The sequence below is a fragment of the Engystomops pustulosus genome, chromosome 5, assembly GCF_040894005.1.
Source record: "Engystomops pustulosus chromosome 5, aEngPut4.maternal, whole genome shotgun sequence".
Taxonomy (NCBI): domain Eukaryota; kingdom Metazoa; phylum Chordata; class Amphibia; order Anura; family Leptodactylidae; genus Engystomops; species Engystomops pustulosus.
The window spans coordinates 97,628,517-97,650,570 of NC_092415.1; the positions used below are offsets into that span (position 1 = coordinate 97,628,517).

Consider the following 22,054-nt stretch of genomic DNA (forward strand, 5'->3'; position numbering starts at 1 on the left):
GCATTTAATAAAATCCTCAGATGCAGCTTGTTTAGTTGTGCTTATGGAGGATAGAGGATCATGCTCTTCTGTCAATGAGGAGTGTGGGATTAAGGATAAATTTACCTCTGAGGATGAGAGTCTAGGCCTCTGCTTCTCTAGGCTAGAAGATGGAGTGCTGGGCTGACTCAGCGTCTGTCTCGTGTTCAGCGCCATCTTGGGACCCGATCCCAATGCGACCAAGGCGCTCGGGGAGCTGTTGGTCAATTGCCCTGAGACCACCTCTGAGAAGGAGCGATTCCCCTGGCTTGGGGATAAGAAAAGGCTCGGGTGAGTACTTGTTTCAGCTCTCGGTGAGTCACTGCTGCCGGCGCTCGATGGCAAGGAGCTGCCGGAACATGTGGCTGTAAGGCCATCACAGGTATTTCTGCTCGAGTTGAACTCCGAGAACTTTTTGGGTGCCGTTCTGCCAGTTTTCCTTTTTGTGACCATCTCCTTTAAGGTTTGGCAGTTCGGAGGGTCACTGCAGCGCTGATAGCTGGTTTGTGAGTCGCTTGTTGGAGGTTTAGCTCAGGCTTGTGCGTTTGTCCTGGAGTTCTCTCAGGCCACGCCCCCGTAATTTAGTATTTTTGATTGCACCAGCTCATATAGACATTAGGCTGTGCTGCCTAATTCAAATATTCACACGCAAAAATAGTTGTCATTTATTAAGACCACCTTTAACTCAACTATATATAACTATATAAATATATATAACTATATAACTATAGGCATAGAAAGGAGAGAAATAAGTAAATTTATAAAAAAGTTTTGCAAAGGTTTTCCCCACATCAGGCCAGGACCATACACAGTGAACACACAGTTCCTTTGAAGAATTTGTATTCAGAAACACCCTAAAGTGATGTCAGACTCCTACATCACAAAGGTTGCAAACCTACTGCTATTTTTCATATGTTGCACATATAAAATTTCCTCTGCTTCAGGGAGCTGCAGATAAGATAAGTTTAATTCTTACTTACAATGTTGCTACTGTACTTTTGCAATGTATTGCCCATCAGCAATTTTGCAGCAGATAAAACCAGACCTGAAAAAAAATCTGAAAGTCAATTGCAGAAGAAAGTAGTTTTTACTTAGGTGATGAAAGAGTTAACATTGAATTTTCTTAATGGTCATTGTCTGATCTTTGGGACTGCCAATTATCATGAGAATCGGGGACACTGAAGAAATGGACTGTTTGGGTCAATGGATCAGCACTGGCCTATCATTGTCAGATAACAGCCAAAGTTATATACTATTTCTAAAATAGTAAAGCCCCTTCTACACTCGTGAGTGTGATGCGATTAACTCGCATCACACTTGCAATGCGTGCTGCCCAGATCACACGGCCCGAAAGCTGCAAACCGGAACTGAACTTACATGGTAAGTTCAGTTCCGGTTTGCAGCGTTTGGGCCGTGCGATCCGGGCAGCACGCGTTGCAATTTCATCGCATCACACTCTCGAGTGTAGAAGGGGCCTAAGTCCTCCCTAATACCTTTTGAAGGCACTTTCTCTGTAGTCATTGTGGCCAGTTTATTAAGACTAGCACTTTGTGCAACAGCCATGACCCACTTCATCATCCCATATTCCTGAATTTTGATCTAAAGCCTAATCAACAACTGTCATAATTTTTATCTGTAACCTTTGTTCTGATTTTTAATAATTCAAAGCAGGCTGAAATGCAACCATTATGTAAAATAAAATACAGAAATAGATACAAACAAAAAGTTGTTTATATCTTACATCTACAGTATCTTCATTGTTCAGATGGATTAGTTACAATTCTATACAATATTCATGAGATAATATTACATGATTAAAAAATGGTCAAGATGCACATAGCTTTTACAGGGTTTTAGGGCATGTTACAACTTTTCTTACTTTATAGTTTTGGATGTGAAATATGTCAGATCTATTCTCAATCAAATCAATAATCAACTAAAATATATATGTGTATATGTATGTTTCATAACACAAATTATAGCCCAAATTAGTTCTTAATCACCAATCATTTTTTTTTTAACATCAACTTTTTATTGAAGATTAATAATATAAAAGTACCAACATACACTGACCAGGGATAGGTAAACCCAGGCACGGGATACCCACCCTGTAAAATAGTAAAGCCTTTACAGATCATTTTAATTATAACATACTGTACAGTAAATATTTAAAATGGTAAGAAATACATTGCACAGACTGGAAAAATCAACATGCACCATTTAAGATGACATGATAAATAACAAAATCTTTGAGCAGAAAAAAAATACTTGCATGCAAGAAGAACATGATATGGAAATGTAGAACTGACATTAAAGTATGACATACGTTTCTCTTTTGTTGAATTCATAGAGACAAGTGTTTTGAAAAAATAATATATATAATAAAAGTAGAATAAAGCAACATATAATTTTGTCAATAGAATATATCACTAGTGACATGGCAGCATATGTTAAATGGTGAACATTCTCCTTAAAAGAAGATGGTATAAAACAATCATATAGGAGATAACTAAACATTGATGAGGAAAAAATACACACACATCAGTATTAAAAAGATAACATGTAAATACATAATAATAATAATTAATAATTATTATTTTATAAAAATGTAACATAAAAATAAAATTACAAATAACTAGACAAAAGACCTTAAAATACAAGTACAAAACATTTATTTTTTAATTCACATAGAATATTTTGCATTTAGCTATCTATTGTAGACAGAAATCTCTTAGGTTGATGATTTAATTAACATTAATCTATAACAGAATGGGCACATTACCACAATTACAGTTTAATTAGGTACTATGATCACTTTCCATTAAATAACTAACATCCTATAAATGTATTAATTGGGTTATTGTTTTACCTGAACGTTTAAAAAAATGTTCTTTACATACAGATTACCTGGAATATAGACAAAGGTTTACCCCCCATTAGATACAGTATAATAAAAGGATATAAATCTGATTTAAGATACCATTTAAAGTAAAACTTTAACAGAACACAAACATTTATAAATTACATTATGTTAAAAATATAACCAGCAGTCTGATTTTTGTTAGGCACAATCACTTGCCATTCCAGTTTTTTAAAGGTAATGTGTCACATGAAAATCTGGTCATCAGGGGGCATGTCAGGCTTCTGGGGTAGTGTACCCACTGGAAGATGACTTAAGCCGACACCTGGCATCAGAATCTAAGTGGTACAGTCAGAAAGGGAACTGGGGTCACAACAGGAAATCACAATATCAGCAGAGGGCATGGAACACAGCTTTCTCTAGGGCACAAGGAACAAAAATCCGGCAGGAGTCACAGGAAGGGGCTGGAACTTAAGCAGAAAGGGTGGCCGGCCAGTGCAATGAAATCTCAGGAAGCCGGCAAATGCATGCCCTAGGATGCGTGAGTCAGCCCAGGATCACGGCGAGGGACGTGGGGCAGCAAAGAGTTTTATTCAAAATGAATTTAATTAATTAACATTTCTATTATTTCTACTCTACGAAGTCAGAGTTCAATCTCTGTATGCTCACTGTAATTTCTGAACCAAGATTTTAATAAAAATATAATTGTATTGGGATTTACTGTTCTAAATAAAAATGTATGTGACTAGTGACCATGTGACTTGTAAATACATTTATGGAAACGCACAGTAGTCAGATGTTTTTGGCTGTACATTTACTGAGCTCCAACAGTGATAAAACCCACATAAGATACCACTGACAGAGCTCCTGCTACCATAACCAGGATTATACAATATCCAGTATAAACCAAATGTTTGGACACACCTTCTCATTCAAAGAGTTTTCTGTATTTTCATGAATACAAAAATTATAAATATACATAGAAGGCTTACAAACTATGAATTAACATGTGGAATTAAATACTTAACAAAAAAGTGTGAAACAAATGAAAATATGTCTTATATTCGAGGTTCTTCAAGGTAGCCAGCTTTTGCTTTGATTACTGCTATGCACACTCTTGACATTTGCTTTAGGAGCTTCAAGAGGTAGTCACCTGAAATGGTCTTCCAACAGTCTTGAAGGAGTTTCCAGAGATGCTTAGCACTTGTTGGCCCTTTTGCCTTGACTCTGTGGTCCAGTTCACCCAAAATCATTGTTCAGGTCTGGTGACTGTGGAAGGAAGGTCATCTAGTGTAGCACCCCATCACTCTCTATATTGGTCAAATAGCCCTTACACAGCCTAGAGATGTGTTTGTGGTCACTGTCCTGTTGAAAAATAATGGTGCAACTAAATGCAAACCAGATGCAATAGCTTGCCGCTGCAAGATGCTGTGGTAACCATGCTGATTCAGTACACCTTCAACTTTAACTAAATCCCCAACAGTGTCAACATCACACCTCCTCCTACATGCTATACGTTAGGAGCCATTCCTTGTGTTCTTTAGCCCAAACAAGTCTCTTCTGGTTGTTGCCTTCCCTTATCAGTGGTTTCCTAGCAGCTATTTTACCATGAAGGACTGCTGCACAGTCTCCTCTTAACAGTTGTTGTAGAGATGTGTCTGCTGCTAGAACTCTGTGTGGTTTTGCCCTGGTCTCTAATCTAAGCTCCTGTTAACCTGTGATTTATGAATCTAGTGACTCGGATGAACTTATCCTCCACAGTGTCACAGGTGTCGAGTCTCAGATCGCGGGCACACCTGCGCCCCTCTCCGTGATGCTGCTCCCGGCCCTCAGCAGCAAACTCATCTCTCCATACTCCTACTCCCATCCAGCCTGGTCCGTGCACTCCATTTTTGTTAATTATATAATTCAACAAGTTTTAATTCATAGTTTTGCTACCTTTAGTGTGAATCTACAATTTTTATAGTAATGAAAATACAGAAACCTCCTTGAATGAGGTTTGTCCAAACTTTTGTCTGTACTGTGTATTCATGATCTCACTATGTAACCCATGAGATGCTGATGGTACAACTATTATAGTTATGTACTTTAACCCATGTAATTTTGGGTTGCAAATGACTTTCTATGGCATCCTGAAGCTGTAACATTGCTCCCAGGTTGGCTACATACATTTCCCTGATAGAATCTTGCACAGCTTATCACTAATGTGAAGTACATGTGTGGATAAATTTTTGTGTATGATATAATCTAATTTAGAATTAGTGTAAGTAATCCAGAGATGTGAACAAAATTAAGTTTATATATATTTATGTATATTATTGGTCAATCGCTGCGGCCAATCCAGCTCTACAGTAGTCCTGAACCTGTAGAAAATTAGTACCGGTAGTTAATAATTAACCCATCATAGTGTATTTTCCTAGCCATATCCTGTTATATCACAATAAAAGAAAACAAGTAGTAAAGCAGGGAATGTCAGACAAGTAGAATGTTTATTTTCTGCCCTTTTAACTGACATCAACTCCATTCTTTAAACAGCTACAAAAACCATATAAAACTACGTTAACAGCATTGTGACAGTTTTAACATCACAACAAATACAAATAAAAACTTTCAAATTGTATTAATGAATAATGCATAATCTTTACAGATTTCATTCTGTCCTTAGTTCCATTTGACCTTCACCAGGACAACTCCCAATCATCTGGTCTTCCACAAGCTTCTTTTTGAATTGACTACTATTCCCTTCTGTTTGGTTTCTTTTTTTTTTTCTTTTCATATGCTTACTCTGTAATATATGATTCTGTTGTTTGTTATTGTTGACAGTTCTTTGATAAGACAACATTCACATTTTGTCAATGATTTTGTGCACATTATGACATTGTTACTTTATTCTTTATTGTTGAAAACTTGTCATTTTTACCTATGTTATAAAGCACAACTAACCAAGATAAAGGCGATTTTAATTATCCAAAACAGTTTAAAAGCAGCGGTTTATTACAGTTCCTAAAATGCAGAGTCATGCATGCTTGTGTAAAGATTTGCAAATATATGCAAATTACATGGCCTCTTAGGGTCTTCCAGAATAGGACACACTGATGTCCACATACCCAGTTAGTCGAGGAGATTCCCTTAAATAAAATGTGTACTACAGAAAAAGAAATGTAATTTTTAACCAGAGCCATGCTCAAACCATCCTGTTATTAATAATGGAAACATATTTCTGAATGTAGTATAAGTTTTTTCATTGCAAATTACATAAGCACAATGAAATGGATTCTACTGTATATGCAAAACTTCCATTTACAATATTTTTTCTTTTCTAAAATAGTAACCACTTTGGGTGGTGTAAACTAATATTACAGTCTGACATACAATGTTATAAAACATTCTGAACTTTTAATATTTGCTATTTCCTATTTACCTATTTGGTAGGTAAATAAGAAGTAGGTAAGGGATAGCTGTCAATACACTTTTAGAATCAGACCACAAGTAGTTATACAGGTAGTCCCCGGGTTACATACAAGATAGGGTCTGGAGGTTTGTTCTTAAGTTTGAATTTGTATGTAAGTCGAAACTGTATATTTTATAATGGAAGTTCTAGACAATTTTTTTTCTTTTGCCCCAGTGACAATTGGAGTTTCAAAATTTTTGGTGTAATTGGACCAAGAATTATCAATAAAGCTTCATTACAGACATATTACAGCTGATCATTGCAGTCTGGGACTATAGTAAAGCATCCAGAGAGCTTCACCAGAGGTCACATGGGGCAGAGGGGTCCGTCTGTAACTATGGGTTGTCTGTAAGTCGGGTGTCCTTAAGTAGGGGACCGCCTGTATCCTGTTACAGTGGATCTAAAGAATTAAAGAATTAATTGGGTGGTTTTTGTAAAGTGTCAATTGTAAACTATGTAAATGTAAAGTAAAGCTTCATTCACACTGCCATGAGTTTCACCTGGACTGGACAGGGCTGGGTGAGATAGGTAGGGGGGATGAGTACTCATCACCCCTCCTTCCATTGAAAGACAAGCAGCAATGGTTAGCTTATCACACTGCGACTGGGTGCCATAGACTGCAATGGGGCAGTGATCTGGATGCAAATTGTGTGGCCAGTTCGCAGCCCCCATTACAGTCATGTGAATGAGACTTAATTAAATGAGACTATATTAAAATGCACAAAATTTACGTGTCTGTTGCTGAATTTTGAATCCGACTTTTTTACATCAAAAAAATGTAAATGATGGGGCACTATAAGATAGGTCAGCTACACCGCTCTTTAGAAAATATCACTCCTTCTGGCACAAAAGCATTCCAAAATTTAAAGGGGAGCTAGATGTATGAAGTCTTTTTTGTCTTTGAAATAACTAGAGCAGGTGGTAACAATAACTTTGCAATATATTTGTCCATTTCAGAAAGAAAAGTTTCTCTTGTAAGCATATTGCAAAGTTTGAAATCTGGAAGGTTGTTTTACATGATACATGCTCAAATAGTGCCTGGAAGGTTGATATTAGAAAAGTTTCTGTCAAGCATCTGAATAATTCCACTGATTTTTAATTGTTTCCTTAACATTACCTGGCTCCCTGCCAGCACTGTGTGGTGAGTCCAGGGTGAAAGGGGGAGGGGTGTCATTTCAAACTAGAATTGCTTGCGACGGTAGGCTGTTGCAAGTGGGGCACGGGAGTAGGGGAGAGGCTGAGAAAGGAGGAGAGCGATGAGTATTAGAAAGAAGCCATTGTGGAGAAGACAACTATTGCCATTTGAACTGCGCCCCCTTTGGAATTCAACGTGCACTGCTGTTAATGAGTCAGGTAATGTTAAAGAAACAATTAAAATGCACTGGAATTATTCAGATGCACCACAGAGGCATTCTTTACATCAACCTGCCAGAGGCTACAAAGTACAGGTTACCTCAAACAATTGTTTATTAGGGTTTTTATTAAGACACCTGTAAATCTGAAGAACCTCTGGTTTCCCATCCTGCCACTAGGATGAAGGATTGTAAACCAAGCACACTGACATACTGGTATGTGCCCCCTCAGACAGGATCCACTTTTCCGTAAGCTTCTAATGCCCTTGTTTTTAAGAATTAAAGGCTTTAAAAAATATCCAAATGAGCCGAAGGGGCTCTAGGCTCCCCTAAAACCTATGGAGCCCCTCAGACTAATTTGCATAATTTTAACATCTTTTTTGGTAAAAATTACTGAATAAGAAGCTAAAATAAAAGCAGATACTGCCAGAGCGACAATAAACCAGAATGTCAGTGTGCTTGGCTTACAATCCTTGTTCCTGGTGATAGATTTAGGGGTCAGTGAATTGTTTTCCCAGCATAAATGTGGAGTATAGATAAATCAGTAGCAACACTGAAAGTCTCTGCAGGTCCCAAAAGTGCCAAAAAGTTGCAAATTTAAATGAAAAATAATAAAAAAAGATGAACCCTTCTAACATTTTTATTTTTAATTTTATTTTATATTTCTACTATACTTATCACTAAGATTATATGCAGATATTTTGTAAATACCTTAATTATTTGGATGTTTGATAGACAGATGGATTGGTGAATTGGGAGACAAATAGATGTAGCCAATGTTATTGTTCATTTAACATATTTTCCAATGTTCCTTGAACTCATGCAGTTTGTCAACTGATGCATAAATGCACAGCATACCAATGACACTCTCTAAAGGCCTTGTTTATTATTATTTGTTTGATTAACACTAATGAATATTCATTCTCATTAAAAGATCTGAGAATGACTCCGGATGGTATGTGTGTATACAATTAGAAGCACAGTTCACCAGAAGGGATATCCCTAGGCTTCGAAACTTGATTATTTATGTGTGCAAATAATTAACATTACATCTAACGTCTCCACACATACATGGACACACACAACTTCATACAGATATACATACAAAATAATAAATCAGAGTTATGTAACTATGCCATGTTTTAGTATTTTTATTATAATGTAGCTGTCTATGTTAATGTTACTAATCTGTTCATCTGTTACATTGTGAGCTCACCTGCCACAACATGGAAAACCCACTAAAGTTAGTCTCTATGGTAGATAAGCTTCTGGGTCATAGCCTTGAAGATAAACTAAGTTTAAGTGATAACAAGCTAGCTGAAAACAAACTTAGACCAGGTACCAACATCTGGATGGTGTACATCCACATCATCACGTGTACATTGCAAGACAAGAGGTGCAGGTTTTTTTTATATAGTGTCCAAAAATGAGGCAGTGTAGTTTGACTAGAAAGTTTTAAAGTGCCCCAGATCAGTAAAATTATCGAATACTGAATAATAAAGCTAACTGTGTTTTTCATTTTTGAGTGTTTACTAACATATAACTCCTTTTTGTCATAGTTTCTCCTGGTCCCCTTATATTAAGATATAACCCTTCCCACAAAGCCATATTCTTTTGAACAATTCTTAAATGTTTAAAAGTGACTAAAACATTGGCTCTAGGTCTTTTAGATTAGATTTTGACCACCATAACTAACAATACCTGCGGCTCATGTCACCTGCTTCCAGGCTCCGCCTTTCTCTAATTACTCACAACCCCGACACTCAAAATGCACCCCTCTGCCCTGCCTCCCTATACTCAAACAGCCACTGAGGTCAGCAAATCTTGCGTAAAGTTGGGATTTCCTTGGACATTAGAAGTTTTCCAGATCTTGAACTAATTTAGCTGAATTGAAAGAAAAAGAAAAATTGTAAGAGAAAACATCTGATTTGATCAGTATATGTATTTGAGAGCATATTTTTGTTGTCCGCATATGAAGTAGGTGTTCTTTATCTATCAATGTATTACCTGAATCAGTTCAACTGTAGCTTGATGAAACATAATCTATGGCTTACTAAAACAAAAATCAATTGTAAAGATGTTGGGACATATTTTAGTAATTAGTTAATGTTTCTAACAAAATGTCAATCTCTCCTTTCTTTCAGATTTGGAAGTATGAGGGAAATAAAGATGAATTCAATTTTCCTGAAACATTCCTACTAAGATGGAAATCTGTTAAAATTTAGATTTTTTTTTTACATCTATTAGACGGAGACGGGAACAATGATACCTTGTCCAGTGCTAATGCTTTTGGTGTGGATTTCTAAACCAATTCCTTGTCATGCTGAACTTTACTTCAAAAGCCCCTCAGATGATCAACCTCAACAAATTTTGCAACATTTCCCTGTAAATGATGGCAAACTACTAAATAGACAGAAACGTGGATGGATGTGGAATCAATTCTTTTTGTTAGAAGAGTATACTGGATTGGACTACCAATATGTAGGGAAGGTATGTGTTGCTTGATGTTAATGATATTTCTAATGTTATATGAATGTCATGGAGATGAAGCTGAACTATTTTAAAGAACTATTTAAAGTCCTCCAACAGCATCTTATTGAAAAATGGAATTATTTAATGGTAGCCACGTTTGTTTAACCAGTATTTAGTAATGGACTTTCGAACTTGTGAACAAGGCTTTAATAGGGAATAAAAAAATTAGGAACTTTTCAGCATCCATTTTAAATTTAGTCCATCTGAATATACATTCCGCTAAATTTCTGTCAGGGAATCATTGCAAGTCAACTTGCATTACAGGTCCCTGCAGACTTTAGTTTCAGCATTTGGGTGCTAATATTTTGACCAATAATGCTACTAAAAATGGTTTTTACAGTAAAATGATTTTTACAGTATGGTAGATTTGGTGTCTCTGAGGCAGATGTCAATTGCTTCATATGAGATTTTTCTTTCCAATGCCAAATATGGAAACCAGTAGCCAAGCATCTAGTAACCATCTAGTAATCTGTAATTGATTCATTGGTTCTGCATATTGGAATTAGGGAAAGGATATAAAGAGCATATCAGAACCTGTCCAGTAACCACAACCAGGCTTGGCGCTAGCTGTCAGACTAGGTAAGTGGTGGCGAACTCACCCTGCGACGTCACTGCGAGCTAAGGCCCTGCCTAAAGCAGATAAACTGCCCTGGTAAGGAGAAACCCACTATCAGGAACCTAACTGACGGTCGCTGAGTGACCCTACGAGATGATAGGGAACATTTACTTTGTCTGACAGATGTTGGAATGTGGAGAAGACAGGTAACCGGAATACAGATATAGGTCAGTGTTCACACTGGTAACAGAAACCAACACAAGACAAACAGGGAAGTGGGGTCACACTAGGAGATAAACAATACATAGGTACAAACAACAGATACAGTCAGATAAGCGAAGTCAAACAAACCGAGTCAAAACAAAGATGGCGGCAAATGTACAGAATCATATAGCAAATAGAATGCTCAGTAGACAAAGCAGAAGTCAATACACAAATAGCAAGAAACGCAATGGCTAGAGCTCTACATACACAGATTAGACTGAATAACCAGCAGCCAATGAAGGGCTGGGCAAATAGGTAGTAAAATAGGTAGTAAAATAAGGTAGTAATGGACACTACCTCCAGCACTGACTGGCTCAGACGTGCATCACTCAAACCGCAGCTGCATACAAAATGAGTACAAAGACACACCCAGCTTTCCAAAGATCATAAACGGAGCTGTCAATCACATGCAGCTCTGGGTGTGGTTTTCCGGGAAGAAACCTGAAACCAGATCCCATCAGAACAATTTTCGTGTTCTGACAGAGCAAAAAAGGAATTTTGTATAGGTAGTTTAGGGGATAGGTGGAACCTGGAATGGTTTGTTTTGCTTATTTATTTATTTTTCCATACTGGTTCATTGAATTAAAAATAAATGTTAACCCACTTTTTTCATTATTATAAGAATGAAATATATAATCTGATTTATCTCCCATAAAAAATTACACAGAAATAGATTACTTACATTATTTGTATTGTATTTATCAAACAATTATGTATATAAAACATAAACGTCCACGCAATTCCCATAAGATTACATCCATGACAAATGATGTCCATTTGTTACAAAATAGAAGTGACAAGCACTAAACTCTGGGCAGAATACATAAAGAGGCTTCTCGCAATTAAGGTCAAAATATGTCTCTGAAAGACCAATAGCAGATTTTGACATGATATTTGATACAGATTTACCAAATGTGCTGACCCCTACCTGTTTTGTAGTATTAATGATAATTATAAATTAAATCTATTTAGGGATCCACAATGTAGTGACTGCTGTTTCCCCAGTGGAAGAGGGGAATTCAGTGGACTATGCGACAACCAAAAATATAACAAAGTGCTCATCAATCTTATCTGAGTGGAGGCATAGACTAAATTGATGCTAGAAAAAACTGTATTATTTCCCCATATGTAATGTGTAACATCTGGCAAGTTGATTTGCCATTTATTCTTATTATATGTATATCCAGTCCACTGTCAAGAAGCTGTATGAGAGTCAGATTGTAATGATACAATATAGCTGAAGGGGCAGAGCAAAGGTGATAATTCAAGATGATAAGCAGTGGGCAAGTAAATTGGCTGAAAGACTCTTTACTGGACATCTATTACAAGTGAGGCGAAGGAAAAAAAGAAATCTTGATGACAAGTGTCATAATAGTATGCCACAGCATATGGAAGAGGCTCACATGAGTCTTCTTTATAACAAGCAATATTAATTGAAGATATAAAAATATGTATCATACCTGAAAAGACATGTAATGTATGTAATGCAATTTTAAATAACCTCTAATCTTTAATTTAATTAATTGAATAATTAAAAGTTAAGTTTCATAATCAATCATTAACAAGTTGCACTATATATTTTAAGCTTTCTGTGATAATGGTGGGATGTTCTGTACCCGTCCTTGATGTCATTTTTATCAGACATTGAAAACATATTGCAGTATATTGTATCATTGATCAGATATCCTAGGGTTTAGAAAATCTAGGGAGACTAAGTAAATAATACAAAAAATGTTTTAAAAAAAGTCAGAAAAATGTGCAAGTGAACACTGTCAGATTGACAGTCTGAATCAAGTATTTTCTTCACTTGGGACTTAAGACTGGTGTTCGGTATTTTTTAATTATTTTCATTAATTACAATAAAACTTATAAATCTTTCCTGACTGTACTAATTCAAAGAATAAGAGATGTGTAGTTTGGCCACACAGTGAAAGCCGCCAAAATAAAGACAGTAAGAAAATGGCTTGAATATTTTTTTTCAATTTCACCACAGTTTGTCTAGCTTCCCAGTAAAACTCATGCGATATCAAATATGTCCCACAGAAACAAACTTTTATTTATCTCTGGAAATGGAAAAGTCCTTTGGGTTTAAAATAATAAGATCTGCAAATGCAAAAATGGAAAAGGGCTACAGAGTTAAGTGGTTAAATGTAGAAAAAATGTATTGATTAAGAGACTTGAGGGGAGGCAGTTTTAAACCACACAATACAATAATAATAATAAAAAAAACATAAGGGTGGAATTATCTTGCATTATCATTATCAAATCTCCAATTTCCTGGTATGTAAAGCAGGAAAAAGTCACAATTTCTTGCACTGTCCACTTTTGAGCCCTTGGGTGCTACATGTTACCTTGTGCTGTTACCTATCCTCCGGTTGCCTTCTTATGGGAATATCTTAACTTTAAGTTCTATATTTGCAAGTGCCTTCTGGTTGTACAAATGTATTTTTCCATTGTATAGCTCATTGTTTGTACAGGATTATACTGATTTATAAGAAAGTATTTGGTTTTATTTTATCGGCACATTGCACATGTTTACATTTAATTCTCTCTGTAAGCTCCAAAAGGATGTGGTGGACTATGCATAGTAGATAGAGTTTTGTATATAGGGAACCTCAAAAGGGATTATTTCTGTTTAGTTTCAAACTATTTGTGCATATTAAACAGTAATATTAAAGCGTTCCATGAAATGTATTAACTCGTTTAAAGTGATTTTGTATTTGCAAATTGTATCGACTCCTTGCTTCCTAAGTGTATTTCACTATTTTGACATTGATTTCCATTATCATGTTAATTTTGTGAACAAGAATTTCATGCTTTTTTATTTTTGCATATGTTATATTACACTCATGAAAGTTAACTATTTAGTGAGCATTTAGTTTTAAAAAAAATCAATGTAAAAAGTCATGAACATCTATTTTTTGTCTTTGAACTGTTTAGCTCTTGTGAATATATCACATGTGTTTCTGTACCTATGTTTACAAAATAATAATTTTGGGCTTTCCATATTTTATTAAAAATAAACAATTTATACATACATAATATCCAGTTATACAGATTTATCACTCACCAGTATTTCAGTTGTTTGGAATGTGTCTGGTGCTTTTATGGTGTATATTGCACATCTAACTTTATATGGTTTAAATAGCTTGGTAAATTATGTTTTAAATTCACTTTTTTTCTGTACTTGTGCCTATTAGTGAGTTTAGAGCCACTTTGGACCTGAATTTTTAACTTCTACAAAAAGATCTCAATATATTAATCTGTTTGTAAGTGTTTTCAACAACTGCATTCTCATAACAAGATGTTTGAAAAGAAAAATTGTGTGGGTAGAACAATTTTGAGAAAGGGAAAAGCACAACCTCCATTATATTATCGTTAAAGGGGCTGAAGTATGATGTCTTGAACAATGAATAAGGCACAATTTTAATGGCATAACCCAGAAATTGTGACTTTTTAGTCCATTTGTATCACGTGTGACATTTTAAAAAGAGGTGAATGCAGCATTCAGGAAAAAGCTTAACCACAGTGGGGATGTCTTGGCCAGTGTAAAAAACTTCAGAAAACTGCATGAGTTATAACTGAAATGTGTGCCTTCTAGAGATGAGCGAGCATACTCATCCGAGCTTGATGCTCGTTCGAGTATTAGCGTATTCAAAACAGCTCATTGCTCGGATGAGTATTTCGCCCGCTCGAGAACTGCTCGAGTCAATGCAAATTGTCTTCTGATAAGTTAGCAGATGTATGGAAACATCTGGAATGTGTTCTTCAGTGAACACAGGATCATTTAATTGAAGAACACAGTGAAGAACACTTTGCAGATGTTTCCGTACATCTGCTAACTTATCTGAAGACACGCATGCCAAACTGTGTTCTTCACAATAGTATGTGAAGAACAATATGTGTGAAGAACACATTGCAGATGTTTCCATACATCTGGTTCTGGTATTCTGGTTATAAAGGATAGGGTGAAAGTTTCACAACTGGAACATTGAGACTTCTCCCTTTTGTCATGTAGAGTGGGGTACTGTATCAACAATTTTTCCATATATGTCTAAACACTAGTGGGAAGGATTTATTTTGAGAAATAATAGTACAAAAGTGCAAAAGTAGCCTTAATTTTTTTGGTTTCCCCTTTGTACATTGCTACATTACTTAGCTGACTTTTTATGTCCATCTACATATTCCAGAGTTTGGGAACTATATCAACTTGTTCTGAAAAACAATGACATTCAGGCTAACATTCATCACCACCAATGCAGTGGAAAGAAGTACTAATGTATAAAAGCAGTCACTGAGAATGCTACAAGTGTTTTTGAGAATTTTTACACAGATTTTTATTTTGTTTTTAAATCTTTGGGAGAGTGCTATTATCTTATCAAAATGGAAAATGCCTGATTTGTAAAGAGAAGAAGTATTTCCAGCATTCTTCCTGGGTATTCCAAAATCTCTATTTTGAATACATTAACAGCCAATATTAGGTAGGATAGGAAAATTTATACTGAGTGAACCCAATTTAAGTGAGCAGATTTGCTCCGTTTTATTCAATTTACACTTTGCTGTAACTTGCTTGCAGAGATTGCATGAGTATTTACAAGTATCTATTCTACCATGACAAAGAGCAGAGTATAAAGTGACATTCTGGTGAAGAAATATGTATACCCCGAAGGTTTATAATTAATAATTGGTGAATAATAGAATCATTGATTTTAATGACACATAAGGTAACATAAGGAGATAATGCTCTAGAAAGAAATCTTACAGAGCAATTTGCCAAACATTTGATCCATGAAAGTCAATTTTGCCATGAACTGTTTCTTCCTGCGACTAAACACTAGTGGGAAGAATTTAGTTTAACAAATAACGGCACAGATGCCAATGTAGAAATTATTTTTGTGTCTCCGTTGTACATTGCTACATTGCTTTTAAAGGACATCTATCATCAGTTTGACTGATCGTATATGTCCAGCATTATGTGCCCTTTTCTTTATGCCCTAAGTGGAACAGTTTTTAGTGTATAAAGAAAAAGCATGTTTGCAGAGAAAATTATGTAAATGTCACCTTAAGGTGACATAAGCCTTAACGCCCCTTAGCTTTGATCGTAACTCCTGTTCCCAGCTGAGGAGCTAGGAGAGATCACACACCCCTCTCTCCACACCCCGGCTTTCTGTCCTCACAGGGCCGGCTCCTAGCTCTTGACCGGCAGCAGGAGGTACGATCACAGCAGGGGTCAGATTTAATTAAAACCCGCCCATATCAAGAAGCATTTAAGTGACATAAACCTGAGCACCTCCGTATAATTTACATAATTTTTAAAAGAAAATTTCTCTTCAAATGTGCATAAAGAAACGGGCATGTAGGGCGATATATTTATAAAGGCCCCATGTCCATCAAGCTCTCATTTTTTATATCAATTTTAAATTGTATTTGTAACCTTCAATGCCAAATGTAGGAAAACATAAAAATTTTGCTGGCTTTAACTGTCCATCTACAAATTACAGAGTTTGACTCTTTTCCATTACTGTAAATCATGTATGAGTTTTTCATCTTATTGGCACTAGTTATATATATTTATACTAATATATAAGTTTAAGTCTAATATTTTTTCCGTAGATGAACAATCAAATGTATTAGTCCTTCATTCTGTTTAAAAATCTAGACTCCAACTTTGAACCCTTTCCAGCATCTCTTTAACCTCTTTATGACCAAAGGTCATTGGAGCTTTTTTAAATGACCGTACCTCTGGAAAAGCTTTACATATCATAAGAATTTTTACTTTGTTTTATTCATTACATGTGACACTTTAACAAGATAGGAAAATGTACTCATGGCATATTTTTTTCTTTTTAACATTTGCCAATAATTGACTACAAATCTGAAAAAATAAGCTTTTTCGGCATTTTTTTCATTTAATGTTTTTTAATAAGTGGTAAATTTAACCAAACCATATTATAAATGTGTACATAATTTTTTCATCAACCGTTTCAAGGTTCAGCTGCAGATGTAGAGGATGCATATACTTCTTTAAAGTGAAAGTGACAGTCTTTCCCGCAGCTGTTTCCACATTCTGTTTCCATTTCAGCTGACAGGCTGGAGAGAGGAACAATTCAAATGCCTATATCTCCAGAGCCCTTACACCTAGAAGCACAGAAGAGTCTCTCTTTTAATATTATACATGGATTGTGTATGGATGCTTAACAGAACCAGAGATATCCACTCTTGTCGGCAGAAATAGAAAGCTGTACATAAAAATCTAAACAGTACAACCTTAAGGGTGGATTTCTCTGGTTCTGTAAAGCAGTGATTTTCAACCTTTTTTGAGCCGCGGCACACTTTTTATACTTAGAAAATCCTGGGGCACACCACCAACCAAAATAGCACAAAATGACACTAAAACTGTCATAAAAGGCCCCCCTTTACTAATTAAAAGGCCCTAGAGGCCCCCCTTTACTAATTAAAAGGCCCTAGCGGCCTCCCTTTACAAATTAAAAGGCCCTAGAGGCCCCCCTTTACTAATTAAAAGCCCCTAGAGGCCCCCCTTTACTAATTAAAAGCCCCTAGAGGCCCCCCTTTACTAATTAATAGGCCCTAGAGGCCTCCCTTTACTAATTAAAAGCCCCTAGCGGCCTCCCTTTACTAATTAAAAGGCCCTAGAGGCCCCCCTTTGCTAATTAAAAGACCCTAGAGGCCCCCCTTAACTAATAAAAAGCCCCAGCCTCCCTTTACTAATTAAAAAAAGACCCTAGCTGCCTTCCCTAAACAAATAATAACCTTATATACTTACCCTTGATGTCTTCTTCCGCGTACCTTCACTCCTAATGGCGATCCGCCCACCTTCTGTAGCTCCTGCACCGCGCCTCTGGTCATGGGGGCGCCGCGGCAGCGCTACACAGGGGCTCCCCGCAGCACACTCAACCATGTGTCGCGGCACACTAGTGTGCCGGGGCACACAGGTTGAAAATCACTGCTGTAAAGCATCCATAAATCATATAAAAGGGGAAATTCTCCAGAATTGTATTTCTAGGTGCCAGGGATCAGGAGATATAGATGTTTGATTTTGGTCATTGTCATGATAATTATACACATCCTTTCTGCACAGGCATGGACAAATTGGACATATATAGCCATATGGTAGTCGTGAAAGGGTTAACCTATGTACAAAGTGGATGCCAAAATCATTTCCTATATTTAAGATGTGTTCTGTGACAGAGGCAGATATAAGGAGGTGAACATGATAAAACAAAGACAGGGATTTTCTACTGTAAGCACAGCAAGACTGTGGAACTCTCTACAATAGTTATGGATTCTTCTGTACATGTTAAAGCAAGGTCTGGATACATTTTTTGAGAGCAAAAATACACATGGGTTATGGGGAAAAACATTTTTATATGTTGTACTATATTTCTTATAGTTTGGTCTTGATGGACCTGGATCTTTTTCCAACATTATGTACTGTGATGCTATGATACTAAAACATATCTTTAGCCATGATTTTAACAACATGACATAAGTAAAAATTTAATGCGATCATCACCATGGGCAGCTTTCTCAATAGTGCACCAGGTTGCTGACCATCACATTGCAGTGCTGTGGGCCTGTGCATGAGGTTTGAGTGACGGGTGTAGTAAGAGAGCACAAGGCACTTCAGTTTGAGGGTTTGCCCCTGTGGCACTTGCAGTAGTGTTGCTCAGGGGTTTAATCAGAGTACATTTTAAAAGCTGTCATTTCATTAAAAGAAAGACTACATCTATTTACTTCATCTAGTTTTACTTCATTTCAACATCAAATTTAATCTGACATGTTCTTGTCAGTTTATTACAATCTTTCTGTGCTACTTTGCAGTACAGTCATTATGTATTCATCAGATTTGTAATAAATGTTAGAACAATGTGGTCCAAGTCCAATGACTTTAGTGATTAAAGACAAGAACAAATCATCCCAATTCTTAGCTTTTTACATACAGTGCAAGCTGGAAGGAGAAAGTAGATATGAATGCAGTTAATATGTAGCCATCCATCCAATCAACCCATTGCAGTTTATTTAAAGTTATTACCCGGAAACTGGCAAGATATCTAACAATATATTTATTTCAACATAATTTGAAATTAAACAAAAATTAAATAAAATTACACTTGACTTTATAATAATAATTCTTTATTTATATAGCGCCTACAGATTATGCAGCGCTGCACAGAGCTTACCAATTCAGTCCCTGTCCCCAATGGGGCTCACAATCTAATCAACTGACCAGTATGTTTTTTGGAGTGTGGGAGGAAACCCACACAAATACGGCGAGAACATACAAACTCTTTGTAGATGTTGACCTGGATGGGAAGGCAGGACCCTAGCAATGCACGGCTGTAGTGATATCCACTTTCTGATTCCTTCTCTGTCTATCCGCCCACTTGTTCACACATGGCAGTTGTAACTAATTTGTCTTGGGTTTATAAATTGTAAATTAGTGGTCCTACTAGACATTGGTTTTGCATAGTACATCCTCCTCAGTACAACTCTTAAGTGAACAAATTGATCTATATTAGAATAAAACCAGAACTGAATAAAATGACTCTTCCTGTGAGTGCTAGTATAATTAAAACTAAATACTAAGTAAATACTAATCACTCATCTTATGCTTTCAAATAGTTATTTGAAAAACAGATTCACACGTTCTCTGTCCTCCGTCACAGACCTACTCGAAACTGTAACCTGAAAACCCACCTTTTCAGCATTTCCTACCACAAGTAATAAATGCACTGTTATTATGTTTAACCTTATGTTTACATCTGCCCTCTCATATAGATTAGTAAACCTCCAGGCAGTGTTCTCCTCCTGCATGTTTCAGATGTCAGTAGTTTTGGTTTTTTGAACTTGAATTTGTAACAAACACAAACATGTTTGTATCTGATTACATGAAATCACAGCATGCCTTCATGGACTTTAACTCTTCTCCATATCTCTATGGAGGCATGGAATGACGTCATTTGATCAAATATATACATGAATATATACATGAGGTAGATGTTAATGTAACTGGGTAACAGAATTCTCTCTCAATGATTCACAATGTAAAAAAAATTACTCAGTGGCTGAAATTTATCAATTTGCCTATCCCAGAAAGCTGGAGTAATTTGCACCTGAAATGCCATGCACCACATTTACTAAAAGTTTTAGGCTGTTTTCTGACTCCTATGAAAAAAAGGAGTGTGTTCCTAATACCTCCACCAGAATAACCCAGAAAATTCAGTGTGTGCACCAGAAAATTCAATATTGTGGCACAGAAAATTAGACCAACTAATAATGAGTGCAGAGTAGGACTCATCAGTCTTATACTGCACTAGATTCATTTTCCAGCATCAGCATGGCCAATTCTAGCTTTTTTGCTGCCTGAGACAAAAATATAAGTGACTCCCCTCCCTCCACACTAACACTGATCCCGTGCTGTATTCAGCCATCCATATTAACAGACCAATTTTTAAAAGCATCTACAACTTGCTGACATTATCATCATATACTAACATATCATCATATACTAACAAATGATAACTTCCCCACACAGCATCAACGACTCACATTCGGAAGGAAGTTGCTCACTGACTACAAACGCAGGTGGTGTCTCACACAGTAATATGTCAGTCAGTAAAACTGGCAGGAGTGGCATCTAGTAATAATAATAATTATTATTATTATTTATATAGCGCCATCAAATTCCGTAGCGCTTTACAAATCATAGGGGACATATACAGCTATAATATATTACAAAGAACAAACAGTCATATGGAACAATAGGAATGAGGGCCCTGCTCACAAGACCTTACAGACTATGAGGATGAGGGTGTTGACACAAAAGGTTGTATAATGGTCCAGCCATTCTTTATAAGGGAGCAATATAAAATAATTTAATAAATAATTTAATAAATAAAAAATTTGCTGCTTGAACCAGCCATCAGCCGCCATCTTATTTACAGGGTCCTAGGTGAAAAAGACTGCAGAGAAGCCTGGAGCTTGGTATATACCTGCTGTTTGCCAAATAACAGATGGGAGGAGGACATTAAAGGGAGAGTTGACATTTCATGCAGTTAGTTAGTGTGATAGGCCTTCCTAAAGAGATGGGTTTTAAGAGCACGTTTGAAGCTTTGGAGGTTGGATACTAGTCTGAGAGTCCAGGGAAGGGCATTACAGAGAATTGGAGAAGTCCTGGAGACGTGCATGAGAGGTTCAAATTAAGGTAGAGATTACTCTAATGTCACTGGCAGATCAAAGAGGATGGGAAGGGCGATAGACTGAGATGAGAGAAGAGAGAAAGGGAGGTGCAGAATTATTCAGAGCTTTGTAGATGAGGATTATTATTTTAAAGTGAATACGGAAGGAGACAGGCAGCCAGTGCAGTGATTGGCACAAACTGGAGGCATCCGTGTAGCGTTTGGCTTGAAAGACGATCCTGGATGCTGCATTAAGAATAGATTGAAGAGGAGAGAGTTTAGCGAGTGGAAGACCGATTAGTAGAGAGTTACAGTAGTCTAGTCGGGAGTTAATAAGTGAAACAATTAGCATTTTAGAAGTTTCAAATGTCAGAAACGGACGATTCTGGAGATGTTTCTTTGATGCATCCAGCAAGAGCAAGCAAGAGATTGAATATATGGTGAAAAGGAGAGGTCAGAGTCCAGCACAACCCCAAGACAGCGGACCTGCTGCCTTGGTGCTATAGTGATCCTACAAACCGAGATGGAGAGGTCAGGGTTAGGTAAGTTAGTAGATGGTGGAAAGACAAGAAGTTCAGTCTTAGAAAGATTAAGTTTCAAAAAGAGAGAGGACATGATATTAGAGACAGCAGAGAGACATTTGCTAGTGTTGTGGATTAAGGCAGGGGTGATGTTACATGCAGAAGTATACAGCTGGGGGTCATCAGCATAAAGATGATACTGGAAACCAAACCTGCTGATGGTTTGTCCAATGGGGGCAGTATAGAGGGAGAAGAGAAGAGGACCTAGGACTGAGCCCTGAGGAACCCCGACACTGAGAGG

The 22,054-nt window shown here is 36.7% G+C and overlaps 1 protein-coding gene across 3 annotated transcripts in view; it reads left to right on the forward strand.

Moving 5' to 3' along the window:
- Positions 1–22,054, forward strand: part of LOC140133098 (cadherin-10-like) — a 285,823-nt gene that overhangs the window by 110,846 nt on the left and 152,923 nt on the right. For all 3 annotated transcript variants that reach the window (XM_072152749.1, XM_072152748.1, XM_072152751.1), the window contains exon 2: positions 9,826–10,171. In XM_072152749.1, coding sequence (XP_072008850.1) covers positions 9,944–10,171 — 228 coding nt within the window. In that variant the 5' untranslated portion in view covers positions 9,826–9,943. The remainder of the gene's footprint in view (positions 1–9,825; positions 10,172–22,054) is intronic.